Source organism: Ornithorhynchus anatinus, chromosome X1 (genome assembly GCF_004115215.2).
Source record: "Ornithorhynchus anatinus isolate Pmale09 chromosome X1, mOrnAna1.pri.v4, whole genome shotgun sequence".
NCBI lineage: Eukaryota > Metazoa > Chordata > Mammalia > Monotremata > Ornithorhynchidae > Ornithorhynchus > Ornithorhynchus anatinus.
In genome coordinates, this window is record NC_041749.1 from 69,679,590 (window position 1) to 69,695,250 (window position 15,661).

At 42.0% G+C, this 15,661-nt stretch overlaps 1 protein-coding gene across 1 annotated transcript in view; it reads left to right on the top strand.

The window, feature by feature from the left end:
• Nucleotides 1–14,109, top strand: part of FAM3D (FAM3 metabolism regulating signaling molecule D) — a 54,074-nt gene extending 39,965 nt beyond the window's left edge. Inside the window, exons 5-10 of the mRNA XM_029049807.2 lie at nt 975–1,092; nt 2,892–2,950; nt 5,645–5,695; nt 12,455–12,539; nt 12,656–12,782; nt 13,910–14,109. Coding sequence (XP_028905640.1) covers nt 975–1,092; nt 2,892–2,950; nt 5,645–5,695; nt 12,455–12,539; nt 12,656–12,782; nt 13,910–13,999 — 530 coding nt within the window. The 3' untranslated portion in view covers nt 14,000–14,109. The remainder of the gene's footprint in view (nt 1–974; nt 1,093–2,891; nt 2,951–5,644; nt 5,696–12,454; nt 12,540–12,655; nt 12,783–13,909) is intronic.
• The last annotated feature ends 1,552 nt before the right edge of the window (nt 14,110–15,661 follow it).

Consider the following 15,661-nt stretch of genomic DNA (forward strand, 5'->3'; position numbering starts at 1 on the left):
GAGGATTCATGGGGTTCACTGAGCTACTAAGCTCAGAGCATATCAATCAATCAGTGGTATTTATGTAACACTCTGTGCAGAACATTGTACTAAGCACTTGGGAGAGTACAATATAACAGAGTCGGTAGACATAATCCCTGCCCATAAGGAATTTATGCAGACTCCAGTGACTGCTTCAGCTGAAGGTCTAAACTGATTTTCTGGAAAGCGAATAGTATTTGGGAAAGTCCTGGCTGGAAAAGATCCAAACTATAGTTTTCTCCCGGTTAGGGGGCTGTCAATGCAGTACTTTCTTCTCCTGTTCAGTTTAAAATTTCCTAATTCTACGCTTATTCAGTCCTCCTAATGGTGCCTTCTGAACTGTCAGGTAGTATTTAAAACACACATTAATATAAATTATAGCCTGCCAGGCTGAAAGCCACAGGTTACATCCTTGCACGCAAACAGCTCCAAGGAATGAACTATTCAAAGAGCTATTTTTCTTTGAATTTCTTCGTACGCTCTCATTAAAAAAGAAAATTCATCGACAAAATACAGCATTTCCAAAGATACAGGGCACAAGAATTGGATGTTTAAATGATGAAAAATCTCAGCTGATCATCAACTGTTTTTGGGGTCTTACCTGGATTTTTCTGTCAGGAGTTGACTAGTCCTTTTGTCCTTTGATTTGAAAGGGTAATTGGGGGGAAAACCACCTAGTTGAACTGAGTCTCAAGTGACCTCACATCACGATTCTACTTTCTGGAACCAAAGTTTGGCTTGCCTACTAACTCTCTAGAGAGAACCACAGAGTTCTGGACTTCCTGTGACTTTAAAGGTAGCTCCATGCATCACAGTGGAGACCTTTAGAAAGTCTGACATCCAAGGGGACTTGGAACATGGAATGGTGCCTTGCTTTGCCCCACCTCTCCTGGAGGCCATCTTGGTTTGGAGCTCCAGTGGGATTCATAGTCTCTGATCTTTTCTCTCCTCAGAGCCTTTACGAACCAAGTGTGGCAACCACAAGAGATGTCCAGAAGACTTTTTTGCCTTCAGAATTGTCAGTGGAGCAGCCAATGTAGTTGGGCCCTCTCTGTGTTTTGAAGATCGGATGTAAGTGCCTGACTGGTTCCCAAGCAGCAGGCTCTAGATTCATAACAGTGTGGAGAAGTCTAGCTATATGAAGGTGCATTCCTTTAAGACCTATTTTTGCTTCCAAGTGTTTTGATCATAATTTTAACAATATATCAGTATTTCAAAATGTTCCACTTTCCCAAAATGTTTGGAAAGTTGAACATACAAAATATGAGACTTTTCCAGTACTCTCCTTGGAAATTGTATTTCCTGTTGATTCATTGTGACCAGATTAGTGAAGACACAGGGAAACCTGGCTTGCTTCTCTCCTTGAGGGGAATGCTGTCACTAGTTCTTAGGTAAGATAAAAGCCTACAAAGAGAGCAGACCATTTACAAACCACAGATGTGTGATACATGTGTATGGGTCCATTATTTTTTCAGATGAGTTCTGCCTGATTATTTTAAGTCTAGTGAGATGAAAGCATTGGTATAAATAATGTTTTTGTTTAGAGGAATTTCTTTTTAATTTCACAATTGAGCAGAGGTTTAACTGTGCCACAGTGTGGGAAAGAGGGTGTGTGTGAGTGTGTGTGTGTGGATATATGTATATATATATATATACATATATATATATATATACACACATATATATATATATATATATATATATATATATATATACACACACACACACTCTTGAAATAGCTAAAATAGAAAGACCTATTTATGAATCTTATCTGTATTTCATGGTTGATTATAATAATAGTAACTGTGGTATTTGTTGAGCACTTGCTATGTGTCAAGCTCTGCAGTAGACACAAGATAAGCAGGTTCCACAAGGAGCTTTTAGTCTAAGTAGGAAGGGGAACAGGCATTGATTTCCCATTTTGCAGATGAGGGAACTGAGATGGAGAAGTTAAGTGACTTGCCCAAGGTCACACAGCAGATCAAGTGTCAGAGCCGGGATTAGAACCAAAGTCCTCTGACTTTCAGGCCTGTCCTCTTTCCACTAGGCCATGCTTGTTCTCAATGTACATGATTGATGCATATTGAACCCCTTCTCCCCCCTTTATGTTTGGTAAAAGAGCTCTTGTACCAGTAAGGATACATTGGACTGCCCTCCCCCACTCCCCACCCCACCTGGCATCAGGATCAGGGAACTATAGAACCAGTTTTTAGCCTCATTAAAAAGCCCTATGCAGGAACTTTTATAAGACAAGGTATTTGTACTAATGAAGTCTTTTTTTCTACACCTTTAATCCAATTTAATCCAATACCCAGTCCTGAATATTAATGTGCCAAAAAACAATATGTTATTATTATACCAGATGTCTTGGTAACATGGGAGAATGGGATGAGGAGGGATAGGTAGGACAATGCCATACAGGGAACATGTCTACCAACTCTGTTATATTGTACTCTTCCAAAGTGCTTAGTAGAATGCTCTGCACACAGTAAGCACTCAATAAATATGATTGATAAAAACTACTTCAGCTCATTCTGAACAAGTGAGTTTTTGTTTTTTCTCGGTAAATTGTCGTAAATAACCTAGGCATTTATGAGCTGAAAAGAGTACTAAATTCCTTTAACAGTGATTATCATTGAGCATGACACTTTTTCCCTATTTTCTAACATACTGAGGAAATATAAATATGTGATTAGAGAATCATTTGAGAACCCCTCCCTGCTTCAATCAAGAAAAAACAGATGGCCCCAAATTAATACATTTGTTTATATGATGTTCATATATTATGCCATTTTGTGCTCACTAAAGTCACTAGCGTTGCTCAAAGTTCTGTTTTTATTCCTCACTGAGGTGTTGTTTCTTTCACCCAGTCTCATGAGTGCTGTGAAAAATACCATTGGCAGAGGGCTAAATATTGCACTGGTAAATGGTGAGTTATCTGAGTTTTCCTCACTCCTAGGCTTTTTTCTCTGTGGGGGGAAAAGTGAATTATAATTTTTCCAGCATCAAAATTGGAAGGAAATGGATCAACAGCCTTGCTGTCCACTGCCACAACCCATAATTATTATTTTTTTAAAAAAAGCTCTTCAAATGCCATAGCAGATTGTCTCCAAAACACGTTCATTACTTCATCATAGGGTCTTGGTACTTATTCTTTATTTTGTGAATGGAATGGTCTTCCCCCACCCTACTATCATTCCCATTTTCTATAGTGGGAGGGCCAAGCCTCTTGTCTTTGGCACAGGAAATTTGGCACTGACCAATGAAGCAGAGAATTAGTACTGCTGGCTGCACATGAACCAGAGCCAACTTATGTTTCCAGGGTTTTTTTTCCACTAGAGATCTTAGAAACAATAAACACCATGACATAGAGGTCACTTGGAAACACAGTCTGGCTTCAGTGAACAATGAAGATCAATAATAGTTCCAAATCCAAAAACACTGGACAAGAAAAGAACAATTTGTGAGAATCCTGAGTCTCTAACCGAGAAGAAAGTCAGCTACGGTTGGAAGGCTTGGGACCACAGCTGTGTCCCCTGTACAGTGCACAGTCAATAAAAGTTAATGGACCACTGAAATGCTTCCAACCTTTAGGATCAGTGTATTAATGGCCACTGTTTATCCTGCAGTCTGCCAACTCGGACCATCTGGGCTATGGTAAAAAGACATGAGGCAACATCTGTGTTTTACTTTGCTCTACAATAGAGAAGCAGCGTGGCTCACTGGAAAGAGCACGGGCTTTGGAGTGAGAGGTCATGGGTTCGAACCCCAGCTCTGCCACTTGCCAGCTGTGTGACTTTGGGCAAGTCACTTAACTTCTCGGTGCCTCAGTTCCCTCATCTGTAAAATGGGGATTAAGACTGTGAGCCCCACGTGGGACAACCTGATTCCCTTGTGTCTACCCCAGCGCTTAGAACAGTGCTCGGCACATAGTAAGCGCTTAACAAATACCAACATTATTATATCTCTTGCACTATAAATCCTCTCCTGGTCCATGTTTTCCTTGCCAAAGAATGGGGAGTCAGATGCCACGAGATAGCTTACTCAAACCAAACTTACATATGTATTTAAGAAAATTACACTCACCAAACATGAAAATCCTGCAAGAAAATGAGTAGTACCTTTTGTCAAAAAAGCTATGTGAGACAGAGGAAGCAAAGTACAGAAAGTATTTACCCAAGTGCCCAGGTTCCACCTGTAACTATTTGGGATTAGCAAGATGATGTTGGATGTTAGACTGAGAACTGACTAAAGAAACAAGTCCCCAGATTTGTTAAACCAAAAGTATAATCCTTTTGTTAAACCAAAAGTATAATGCTTTTCTTATTACTGTGCTTCCTTTTATTGGGTCAGTACAGAGTTTTTAGTTGGAGCTAAACAAATTTGCAATTTTCTGATTTTTTTCTGCAGAAAATTCATTCAATAGTACTTATTGAGTGCTTACTATGTGCCGAGCACTGTACTAAGCGCTTGGAATGTACAATGCGGCAACAGACAGAGACAATCCCTGCCCATTGACAGACTTACAGTCTAATCTGAAAATGAGTTCAGTATTTATTTCACTGGCTAAAAGATTCTCCCATTGGAGAATTTTCTAAATGATTGACATTAAAATGGTCCCAAAAGTTTGGAAAATTCATTATCATTATTATATTATTATTTCTGACATTCATTTGTGCAAATCACTTTATTAAATATTGGGAAAAGATACCAGGGCACTGAATCAGATGTGGTCCCTGGCCTGTACGGTACTCACAGTCTAAAAAGGCGAGTGAGGACAGTCACAACTGGAAAGAAATAACTGGCCAAATTCAGGAAGAAACAGCACTACGGTAACAGGTTATACTATATTGCATTTTTTCCTCACAATTGTGAAACCACAAAGGAAAAAAAAAGCTCAGTACAATGGCTGATTCTTGGTTTTCTTCTTCATAAGACCTTGGGTTTGCCCTAGGCTTCAGTGTGTGTCTGCCCAGCTGGTTTAGTGTGTGTTTCTGGGTGTTGCCAAGCCCTTAAGAAATGACTCCAAATTATCCCACACTAATGGCCATTTGAGCCCTTCACTCTGAAGTGAAATATCGACTTCATTTTCCCCATCTTTCAGGGTCTCAGCTTTGAAATAGTATTTTGCTATTCCTTCTCACCATCTTTCCTTCCCCTTTGAAAAATTTCTGTGCTGCCCTGAAATGGCTGAATGGATAAGGCTCATACTTCCTTTTCTTTCAGGACTGGAGGCATTCCCTCTGCAACACTCCCATCTGCTGTACATGAGGGAGAACTGAACGCTAGTTGTCTGTAGATTGAACCAGACTAATTTGCTCTGAAGCACTATCCACTACCCAACCTTTCCCTCCCTTTACAATCCCCCTCCCAGAGCCAGCCCCAAGTCCTAGCTACTGCTAGACACTTGGCCTGAGAAGAATTTGGAATAGTTGCCATCCAGAACATATTCTTATTTCCATTTCAAAAGGCTTTTGAAATGGAAAACCTCAACTTTCATCACAGGCCAATTTGATTTGTGGTCCTCTGCATCGTAGCCTTAATAGACAGATATTTAGTACTGTTCCTTTGGAAGTTCAGTATTTCATAGGCATTATTACTGTCCATTTTTATTTAAATGCAGGTTCAACAGGACATTTCCTGAGATATGGCATCTTTGATATGTATTCAGGAGGTAAGTATCAGTAATATCATGATTGAATATGAAAGGCAGCTATCTTTGATTTTAAAATGGAATCCATTGTTGTGGGACTAATTAGTTGTTTGAACTTTTCCAATTACAGTTCATGTAAAATAGATTGGGGTTGAGATTGTTAGAGCCTGTAGGGGAAAAGCAACATTGGAATGAAAGAAAAATCCCAGTCTCTCAGTCCCACAAGTTTCTTAATGGCACAAATGGAAGCAGCCTCATTTTTGCAACTAGTCTGTTGTTATAATTTTTCAGAGTTGGCTAAAAGTCATTTGGTTCAGTCCTTGCAGACAGGGATAATTGCCATGAAATGCATTTATATGTGTGCCCCTTAATTGACTCTACACTATCTGCACCCCCACCCCTACCCCCAACCCTCAACAGCCCTCATCCTAGTCAGCATGCTGATATCAGCAATTGCCCTTACCAGTTTATCATACCCAACTCTCAGAACCCATCTCTGGTAAATTAATGACCAACCCCCATTAATCTAGAGCACTCTCTGATTGGTCATGGATTGTCCACGCCAGACTGAGGTGAGTCTCCAATCAGCGATGATCTCTGGCTGGTTGGAAATGGACCCTAACCAATCAAGGACCAGACGGGAAGAGTCTGGCATGCACTTTCTCAATCAGACACAAATGGTGATGTAAGAATTTCTCAGGTCCAACAGACAATATGAGGCTTTAAAGTCTACTTTTTCTGTGCCTGTGTGGTACTCTTCTTGAAGGCTTTGGTCTAAGTGCTATATTTGCCTGTGGGAAGATCTGGGGTCCTAATTTATATTTCAAGCCAAAACTCTTCTTCAAAATGCCCATAGCCTGGTACACTATGCTGACAAGTGAAGGGCCAGGATTAGAACCTCCGCCTTCTGACTCCCAAGCCCATGCTCTTTCCACTAAGCCACGCTGCTTCTCTAACACATACCTAGCCTAGCTGGCCTCTGACCAAAGGGTTAAGTGTTCAACCGGAAATTTAAGGTTCCTAGATCATTCATTCATTCATTCATTCAGTCGTATTTATTTAGTGCTGCAGAGCACTATACTAAGAGCTTGGGAGAGTACCATAAGATCATACCACATTAGTGTACTTTCTGGTTGACTCCAGCAGCACTACATTTTATAAGGCTCTTCTTTCCTCTCTCAGCTTCTCAGTGCGTCATATTGGTGAGATAATGGCTCAGGAGCTAAAAGAAGTTTCAGGGCTCTCTGGTTAGGTGTGTGCTGGACTTGTGGAGGTGGATTGATTATCTATTGGCTGCTCATTGTACTCTGTCATGTAGCCAGGAACACAGCTTGCTTTCAGATTGGGGGCAATTGGATAACTGCGACCAAATTCTGATTGCAGGCAAAGTTAGTTTTACTATCATCACTCAAGAGGTTTCATTTGAAAACAAGTGTCAAAGCCACACTAAGGCTCACGACTACACCCCTCACCAGTAAGGAAATAAATAGTGCCCATCACCAGCTCTGATGAAGACTTTAATGGGTTTTAATCCATGTTGGTGCCAATGTATTGCATCCACCCCAACTAATACAATATTATATGCCCCAGGGAAGATAGTCAAGCCCAACATGACAGGTGTTTAGATCCATTATGCACTGCTTCTCCTAAGCACGTGTTCCAACTTAGAAGAGGTCTCCTGAAGAGGCCATTTAAGCATTGGTCTGATGCATCGTAGGGTGAATTACAGTTTTTGTCATTTTCCAGAGAAAGAATAGGGAGCAATAGTACCTTCTGCCTGACTTGAACCCTGTCCCTACATGTCTTCAGGCCCCAGAAACTTCATGCAATGAAGTTGGCTGGCCTGCTGGATGGAAATAGTCCTGCCCTGGCTTGGATATTTGGTTTTTGGTTTTAATGAGATTCAGTGATGATGAGATCAATTTTTTTATTATTATATGTGGGTATTAGCTGGAAATGAGGAAGTGCTCACAATCCACTGTAAAAGAAGAATGATATCCATTTAGTCTCCATGGAAAACTGGGGTCTGCAATCCTAATAAATTACTTCTATCAATGCATTTTACTCAGACCAAATGCACTCTTCCCTAGAGATCAGGATACTAGCACTTGACTAACCAAGCCCACAGGTACCCATAGCAAAGTTATGGATCGGGTTTTACAATCTGGATATGGGTTTGGGTCAGGTGCAGTGAAAATTGGCTGGCATTGTGATGAATGAATGAATGAATGAATGATGAATGAATGAATGAGCAAGTCACCACCACCACCATCAGGATGCCTGGGGCGAGCATTGGCCCAGGACCATGCCACAGCTCTGTCTTGAGGCGACCCCAGCCCTTCTTTCTATTTTTCTCATGTACCTTCTCCTCTCCCCCAACTCCACTGCCCATGCCCCAACCCCTCCCTGACCAGCCCTGACCCTGGCCAGCCCCACTCTGACTCAGGAGGAGGATGGCAAGAGGGTATAATGACCATCTATGTAGACGATTGCTCTGCAGTTTGCTCTGCAGTTTGCTGTACAGTTTACTCAGCCCAACTGAGAAGCAGCATGGCTTAGTGGATAGAGCAAGGGCCTGGGAGTCAGAAGGACCTGTGTTCTAATCCCAGCTCCACCAAATGGCTGCTGTGTGACCTTGGGAAAGCCATGCTCCACCAAATGGCTGCTGTGTGACCTTGGGAAAGCCACTTAACTTCTCTGGACCTCAGTTACCTCATCTGTAAAATGGGGATTAAGACTGTGAGCCCCATGTGGGACAGGGACTGTGTCCAACCTGATTAACTTGTATCTGCCCCAGCACATAGAACAGTGCTTGGTACATACTAAGTGCTTAACAAGTACCATAATTATCATTATTAACCTTCTGTGGGTATCCATGAGTATTGGCTGAAAAGTTATGGGTGGGCTGGGTGAATGAACTTTTTTGCATAGTTAAGAAGGGCAGGGTTGGGTAGTCTTTGGCTGTGGGAAAAATACATATATTGAATATAGCACCCATGCAGGTCTCCACTTTGCTTCTCAAGGCCTGTACATTTCCACAAAAGGCCAGAGTACCACAATAAGCCCATAGCCTTGCTCTATCGCTTCTGGCTGACTTTAGCATTCCCAGCCTTTTCACATGAGCCCTCTTGCTGTTTTCAATAGTGTCCAGGCTACCCCACTGAATTTAATTGCTGAAGCCCAGAATAAATCAGAATATAGAGACCACTTTGATCAAGGCCCAAATGTTATCATCTGGGACACTGGGCGTATGACATTACACCCTCAGTTCTTTTAGACTCCAAATTAATAATAATAAGGATGGTATTTGTTAACTACTTACTATGTACCAAGCACTGTTCTAAGCACTGGGGGTAGATACAGGGTAATGAGGTTGTCCCACATAGTGCTCATGGTTTTAATCCCATTTTACAGATGAGGTAACTGAGGCACAGAGAAGTTAAGTGACTTGCCCAAGGTCATAGAGCAAACCAGTGGAAGAGCCGGGATTAGAACCGACGTCTTCTGACTCCCAAACCTGTGCTCTTTCCACTAAGCCACGAGGATTTGAGAACCACCTCACATTTCTTTCCCTTCCAAAAATGTGGGAAGGGCTTTGTCCTGCCCACAACAGGCATTCTTTCTCCACCTAGTTCTTTGTTAGATGGTCAAATAATGTGCCACACAGCGTGGCTCAGTGGAAAGAGCATGGGCTTCGGAGTCAGGGCTCATGAGTTCGAATCCCAGCTCTGCCACTTGTCGGCTGTGTGACTGTGGGCAAGTCACTTAACTTCTCTGTGCCTCAGTTCCTTCATCTGTAAAATGGGGATTAAGACTGTGAGCCCCACGTGGGACAACCTGATTCCCCTATGTCTACCCCAGCGCTTAGAACAATGCTCGGCACATAGTAAGCGCTTAACAAATACCAACATTATTATTATTATTAATAGGTCTGCTGCCCGTGAGTCAATGGGTGTACCTCTACATTCACTAACTTTGACTGGAAAGCTTTGTGTTCTTAACTAGAGTTTTTCAAAACAGGTACAGAACATTAATCCTATTAAATACAGTTCCATCCCATGAAGAGGAAGATAACACAATGACTTTCTCCAAACAGATTCTTAATTGATTGTAATCTCTCTAATGATTACATTAGATGACATTAGATTACATTAGATAAAATGGGGATAGGGCCTTCATTTGGTTTAATTTGCAGTTCCCAGCCACACCAATTGAATACCCAACTTGTCTTCTTTTTGAAGTAGTTGCTTCTACAACAACCAGTTTGGAAAAAAAGTGGCCAGTCATACCTGTCAGCTCCCAAGATCTTATTATCACAATAGACTGTGAGCCTCCGTGGGGCAACCTGATTACTCTCTATCTATACCAGTGCTTAGAACAGTGCTCTGCACATAGTAAGCACTTAACAAATACCAACATTATTATTATTAATTAACTTCAGTACCAGACATGCAACAAGAATTGGATGGATGGGTGATATTTGACTTCCATTTTCCCTGCTGGTAGAAGAAGATAAGAGTCTGGTTTCTTGCAAACCTAAACAGAAATGGACAGAACCAGAATGTCCAATAAATCAATCATTTATTGAGCACTTACTGTAGGCAGAGCACTATACTTAGCACTTAGGAGAGTACAATATAACAGAGTTGGTAGACACCTTCCATGCCCACAATGAGTTTACAGTCTAGAGGGGGGATACAGACATTAATATAAATAAATAAATTATGGAAATATACATAAATGCTGTGGCGCTGAGGGAGGGCTGAATAAAAGGGTGAAAACCCAAGTACAAGGGTGACCCAGAAGGGATTGGGAAAAAAGGAATGAGGGCTTAGTCAGGGAAGGCCTCTTGGAGGAGATGTGCCCTCAATAAGGCTTTGAAGGTGGGGAGAGTGATTCTCAGATACAAAGGGGGAGGGTGTTCCAGGCCAGAGACAGGACATGGGCGAGAGGTCAGCGGTGAGATAGGTGAGATCGAGGTACAGTGAATAGGTTGGAATTAAAGGAATGAAGTTTATGGGCTGGGATGTAGTAGTAAATCAGGGAGAGACAGCGAGCCTATGGTAAGGAGTCCTTAGGCTCCCTTGGGGAATCTATGCCAAAGACATGGACTTGAAGCAAGCTCTTCCCCACCACCAGGAGTATATGAGCCATGATTCTGTAGCCAAACTGGCTCCAAAATCCTGAGAGAACTTCTTGGAGATGGTGGAATTTGAGATGTGGAAACTCCTCTTCTTCCATCCACTGCCTCACTTTAACTGTCTCAGAGTGGCTCCTTGCAAGCAAGGAAAGGGGCTGCTTGGAGCCAGACATGGCCTAGCCAAGCTGGCATGAGCACAAGCCTATTAGGCTTTTCCCAGTATTCTAGAGGGCCAGTGTGGTTCTGTCCAGGGTGGTTCAGACATGCTGCATCTCTGAGCCTGAGGAACTATGATCTACATCCTTGAGAAAAGACAAAATCGAATGTTCCCCCACACTGCCAGTCGGTTCTTCCAGATCCAATCAGGACCTCCATCCAGGGGCTGCTGCTCATAAGCATGAATGGTCCAGGCAATCTCCACTAAGTCTGGGGCCAATCCAAACCCAAGGACCTTGAGCAGATCACTCTGAACCAGGAATTTTAAAGAGAGAAGCAGTAAGTTGACAGTTGGTCCAGTCCCTTATGCCATCACTGCATGACGCAAACAGCTTAGCCTGCTGGGAGAACAGTAAAACAGGGCAGCTATCTGCCCCCTTCCCAAACTGCATGACAGAAAATGGGAAGCTTTTAAGGAGGGGTGGTGGAGGAAATCTCTTTGCCACCAGAGCAGCAGAAAAATTACAATTGACCCATTTCTCTTAATGGTAAAAGTGTTACAGATGCTATCAGTTACAAGCCAAATGAGGGAGGGATCCTCAGTTTCAGGAAGTTTAATGTAATCTTTTTAGGGGCAGTCAATCAGCAAAGAGATCATTTGTCAGATAGGAATAAAAGGTTTAAAATGATGTATTGTGAACTTTTATTTAAGCTTATCTAATTGGGAAGTCATAAAAAAGCATTATGAGAATGAGTTGATTCCTGCCCACAGGAGACAAAAAGGGAAATTACTTTTAAAGTAAAATAATAATTAACAGAAGTAGCAACTCATTTTTTCAAAAAGCACTCTTGGGCCAAGGTCCAGAACTCATTATCCAACTAACAACTTAAAGAAATTGATGATACTTAGGAACTGCCTATTTTTTTCTTCTAAACTTAAGGGACCATTTCATTAAAATAACATTAGTTGTGACTTGGCAATGGGTAATTGTAAATGTAGTGTTCCTGTATGGTCTATGAGATTACCTTGGCTGCTGTTAAAAAGTTGGGAAGTCAAGTTGAATGAAAAGGAGTTCAAATTTCCTTGAGAAATGGACAATTCTCAAGAATCTCATTCACTACATGCTATAATTGTCATTGATGTTATTTACTATGGACAATACAGAGCTCATGGGGTGATGAATAGTTTGTCAAGTGTGGTTTCGCTCACCATCTAAGTCAGACTAATGAGATGCCTCCTCCTTCTCCTTCAGCCCACCCCTGCCCCCACCCATACAACCAAGTGAAGGAAGGAGGAGCAGCAGGGTGAGCTTTAAGCAGCATCAAATCCAAAAAACGGGTTATTAAGGAAAAAATATTGAGGGAATACAGAGCAGTTATTTGATGAATGGGCAATAGGTTTCACGATGGAAAATGTTGGAAAGAGTGAAGAATTAAATGGACAGTATATATTATCCCCACATTCACTTGTTTTTCATCACCAGATATTAACATTTTGCTGAAATTCTTAAGCGAAATTACAGATGGCACCTTAGTCCTGATAGCGTCTTATGATGATCCAGGAACTAAGTAAGTAAAACTGTTAGCTCTCTTGTCAGAATTTCCCCTTGCAAACTAATTAAGCACTTCAGTCTTCCTATTCTTCATCTTTTCCCTACTCTAAAATGTTCTCTATTGCTTTTTAGACTGAATACCGAAGCCCGGAAATTTTTTACTGATTTAGGAAGTGTTCATGCAAACGATCTCGGATTCCGAGACAGCTGGGTCTTCTTAGGAGCAAAAGGCCTCAGAGATAAAAGCCCCTTCGAACAGGTACATTCCCCTTGAGCAGGTAACCAATTTTGGATGGCAGATGTTTTAGTTGATGCTGCTTAAACATTTCAGTTGATTCCTGGTTTCAAACTTCAGGCTCTGCTTAGACTGATATTTAAACTTCGATATTCTCCCTCCAAGGTAATGAGGCTTTTTTGTTTTTATGAAGTATTAGTGAACAGCATGGGGCAACCTCAAAATAAGAGCCAGTATGGCTTTTAGGAAAATCAAGAAGATGCAATTCACAGAGGGTGAAATGTAGTTACATAATTCTAGACTATTTTCACCTAAAGAAACGTAAGCCTTAATTTGAAAAACAATAGCACTCATACTGCAGAATAATTAGAGTGCTTTGTGTTTGCAGAGAAGCAGTGTGGCCTAATGGAAACAGCATGGGCCTGGGAATCAAGGCACCTGGGTTCCCTTGAAGGTCCCTTGGATCCACCACTTGTCTGCTGTGTGGTCTTTGGCTAGTCACTTCGCTTCTCTGGTCCTCGGTTCCCTCATCTGCAAAATGGAGACTCAATAACTGTTCTCCCTTCTACTTAAATTGTGAGCTCCATGTGGGACATGATTATCTTGTGTCTACCCCAGTGCCTAGTACAGTGCTTGGCACATAGTAAGCATTTAACAAATACCAAAATAATGATTATCATTATTATGTGCCTCTCCATGTCCAGCAGGATGTTGGCAGTTCCACCCTATTAGTGATAGACAAAGTATCTCCACCTCTCTGAATCTCAAAGTCCCCCACTTCTATGCCATATTTATTGTGCCAGTGCCAATTTTCCACTTTCCTCATTGTACATTGGAGAGCTGGAGCCTTTTCTCAGGATGCACTATTAGTTCTCTATACCTCCAGTTGAAGATTGGCCTTTAAAGTCTATCCAAAAAAATTCATATTCAGCCAGATCTTGCCATTAAGTTCTGCCTTAGTAATAAATTAAGAGGTCAATCAATTCAGAGCACGTCTGAATTGGTGTGTCTCCCAAGCAGACACTAACTCACTGGTAAGATCTGGTCATGCCAATTGTTAACTACCTCTGTGGAACTATCTTAGAGATGGTTAGCTCATAGCCATCAGTATGTTTGTTTCATTGTTCTATTTTTTTTTTTTATGTTTTCAGTTCTTAAAGAACCATCCAGAAAACAACAAATATGATGGTTGGCCAGAGATGCTGGAAATGGAAGGTTGTGTACCAAGGAAGTTGTATTAATTGATGATGTTGAATCCTGCCCAGCTTCCGTGAAGACTCTCAGAGCAAGAAGCTAAAGGTTGTCTTGTAAAAGTCAAGGCTAGAGTAAAAAGTTGATTTTATGGATTCTAGCACCATTCACCTATAGGAAAAATAATTGAGCTCAAGATGGACAGTAGGAAAAGGTCACCTAGTTGACAGTCCCAAGTATGTGTTTGAAATTCTCTTCCATCCAAAAACAGTTGTTAAAGGGATGTCTTGGCCCCCAAATTGTTGCTGAAGTATATTTCCAGGAGATGGTTCAGTAAATATAAAGTTGTTGAGAGAGAAGACATTAGCCATCAGAAGAGCAGATTTTGCTCCTCTAGTAGCCTCAGAAGTTAAGTAGTCAACCTCTTTCCCATTGACTTACCACACCCCAACCCCTCCTTGGGCTTCTGTGGCTTTCAGCTTTTCCTGGGCCCTCTTCCCTCTTCCGACACTATCCCCCTACTGTCAGGTGCCACCACACACCACCACTCCATATTCATTAACTTCTATTTCCCCCCAACTCCACAGCTCCAATGAAACAGACCTTGTCAGTGCCTCCACTTCCATGTGCCTAGGCTGTGCCCATGCCCTATGCTTCCCACTCCACGAAGGTTGTAAAATCAGGAGACAGAGGTCAGGGCTGCACCAGAACAGGATGAGGATAGAGCAGGCAGTGGCTTCTGGGGGTGAGGGAGCTTGGAAGAGGAGAGAGCGCTCAGGAGAGAAGGTGAGAGAATCTCCCTCAACTCCTCTTCCCTAATCCATGACAGTGGTGATGAAAGTAGTGGGGAGGGGAAGAGGATCTTGAGGGAAAAGGTCCAAGGCTTTCACCTATTCCCTTCCAAGTGCACTTCCTCTGCCATCACTGCCACCACTAGAAAAGGGGAGTTCTTCCCTGAGTTCCCCTTCCTCTCCTCCTTCTCTTTCACATTCTACTCTCCCCCATATCCCACCTTGCCCCTTCCAGCCTTAGGACTTTGTGGGATGCAGGAGGTTGTATGGTGGTGGAAGAGGCAGCAAAAGCAAAATCCATCACATTGGAGCTGTAGGAAACAAAAGTTACAAATATAGACTTAATAATACTAATAATAATAATGGTATTTGTTAAGCACTTACTATGTCCCGGGCACTATACTAAGTGCTGGGATAGGTACAAGATAATCCAGCCAGCCACAGTCCCTGTCCCTCATAGGGCTCATAGTCTTAATCCCCATTTTACAGATGAGGAAACTGAGGCACCTAAAAAATTAAGTGACTTGCCCAAGTGGTAGAGCAGGGATTAAAACTCAGGTCCTCTGACTCCCAGGCCCATGCTCTTTACACTAGACCACACTGCTTCCCTGTAGTAGGATGCTGACAATTAGTGATCTAAGCCTTTCCCCAAGAGAAGATCACCCCCTTATAAAAAAGACATAATAATGTTGGTATTTGTTAAGCGCTTACTATGTGCAGAGCACTGTTCTAAGCGCTGGGGAGGATACAAGGTGATCAAGTTGTCCCACGTGGGGCTCACAGTCTTAATCCCCATTTTACAGATGGGGGAACTGAGGCCAGAGAAGTGAAGTGACTTGCCCAAAGTCACACAGCTGACAAGTGGCTGAGTTGGGATTTGGCACACACTTCAAATAATCAAACTATTTAAATCTTTACTCT